Source organism: Cynoglossus semilaevis, chromosome 10 (assembly GCF_000523025.1).
Source record: "Cynoglossus semilaevis isolate Cse_v1.0 chromosome 10, Cse_v1.0, whole genome shotgun sequence".
NCBI classification, from domain to species: domain Eukaryota; kingdom Metazoa; phylum Chordata; class Actinopteri; order Pleuronectiformes; family Cynoglossidae; genus Cynoglossus; species Cynoglossus semilaevis.
This window is the reverse complement of record NC_024316.1, coordinates 511321-513404: the sequence shown is the minus strand read 5'-3', so window position 1 is coordinate 513404 and position 2084 is coordinate 511321. Positions and strand designations below refer to the sequence as shown.

General features: G+C 36.7%; 1 protein-coding gene across 2 annotated transcripts in view; it reads left to right on the top strand.

Moving 5' to 3' along the window:
• Window positions 1-1145, top strand: part of bcap31 (B cell receptor associated protein 31) — a 9814-nt gene extending 8669 nt beyond the window's left edge. For both annotated transcript variants that reach the window (XM_008317917.3, XM_017035789.2), the window contains one exon: window positions 168-1145. In XM_008317917.3, coding sequence (XP_008316139.1) covers window positions 168-194 — 27 coding nt within the window. In that variant the 3' untranslated portion in view covers window positions 195-1145. The remainder of the gene's footprint in view (window positions 1-167) is intronic.
• Window positions 1146-2084: the final 939 nt, after the last annotated feature.

Here is a 2084-nt window from a genome sequence, read left to right as displayed (position 1 = left end):
TATATATATATATATACATACATATATATATATATATACATATATATATATATATATATATATACATATACATATATATACATATACATATACAGACTTCAAAGCGTTTTATTTCGCGACTTTCCGTTTACTAAACAGAACATCTTCTCTGTCTTGTTTGTCTGCAGGGAAGCAGCGATAAGAAATCTGACTGAAGAGAATTAAAAACATTTCCGTCGTCTCTGCCTTCAAAAACGGCTTCTGTTTTCACGCCACCTAGCTTACTTTGACGTGACCTCGCAGCCTGCGGTGTAAGCTGACAGCGATGTAAGCTGACAGGGATGCACTGTGATTGGTTCATGTGAAGAATGAAAGAAAACCCTTGATTTTTTTTTTCTTTCATCAAATTCCAATCAAATTCCAATCATCCATAACTGGTCATAAAAAAATAATTTATCGATTGGATCATTCCCACTTGCAATGCTGTATTTTTGAAAAACATGGTAATTGAACTCCAGCGACTTCCTGTCATTTGATCACAGTGGCTTTTCTCTGTTTACATTTGCTGGCACCCAAATATGTGTAAAGGTCGTACATCTTCTTCTGGGTTTTTGGTATAGTTGTTTGTATTTTTTTTGTTTTGTTTTGTGGCTTTATATGTTTCTTTATTTTTCTCTAAATGTTCATAACTCCATCAAAGCTGACTGTGCAGCATGAGCATGGAATGACTAATAACAGTTAAAGCAGAGGTCCACCATGTGGCGCTGTGGGTGTTTTTTTGTGTTTTTGGTTTTTTTTTTCCGGAAACCAAAATAAAATAATAAAATCCAAATTGTATCAATGTTTTTATATTATGCCCTAATTAAATTGTAAAAATTGGTGTTCTATCAGATTTGTATGCTTTGCGTGCTCGACACAAAATCCACTGGCGTTCACAAAAAGTGCTGTATTTGTTTCCAAACTTTTGAGAAATTCAATCTCACAAATGCTCTCTCCTACAGAGATCGATAGAGCCAAAATCAGAGGGGGAAAAAAAACCATAAGACTGAATGAATTACATCTGTATTTTATTTCTCTTAAAGACACAACACCTTCAGAGGTGAACACTTTCATTCATGTACAATGGAATACAACTTAATTGAATAAATATTCTTCATTGAATCTAATGACAAAATGTCCCTGTCTATTTAACCCTTGTGCGGTCCTTCGCATTGTAGTACGCACCGTTTGTCCTTGTCCAATGATTTTCATCTTGTCCCAGACTATGAGTATGAATGAATATGAGGAAAAGTTGGCACAAGTCATGCAGTACAGGAACATATACATATACATAGCACACGCACGCATACTCACGCATGCACAGACAAGGGTATCTTGGGTCACCTAGACCCGAAAAGGACCTTACAAGGGATAAAAACATAGAGACAGTCACTGAGTCTGGTCAACGTCAACTTGTGCAGGACTGTTTCTTGATGATTCTTTTCTACTTTTTTGTGTGTACATGTCTGAAAGTTTTCTTAGCCACCGAAAAACAAAGATAAGTTTGTAAGCAGTTTTAATGTCCGCGCCTCAAACAGGATTGATCCAGGCTTTGATTGGGAGTATAAAATGCTCTTTACTAAGAGCCATAGAGTAGTAATACGTTTTTTTCCTGACAGGAAGTTTTCATTCTCCCAAATAAAAAAAAAAAAAAAGTACGGTAAAATCTGAGAGTAACACGTCTCAATTCAAAAGCTCACCATGTGTTTTCTATGTAAGACACAAGTCATTTAAACAGTGTTCGTCCATGTCAACAGTGTGACGGGATTGAAACATCAAAGTAGGGTTACCAACAATGGCCTCCAGTCACTAGGTGGAAGCAAATCATACAGTGGGGTTTGTACAGATTAAAAAATATACATGTTATCAGGTTCGCAATAGTATTTTAATTTGTGGGGGGGGGGAGGATGGGCGTGAAAACATTTCTGCCCACAAGGGGGCATGATAGAAAATATTTGAGAACCACTGCGTTAAGATAATAGCATTGGTCCATATAGGTCCATTAAAGTGGTTCTCTTGTTTCTCATGCTAAAAACTTGACTCTTCAGCAGTTCGACCCCCCCCCC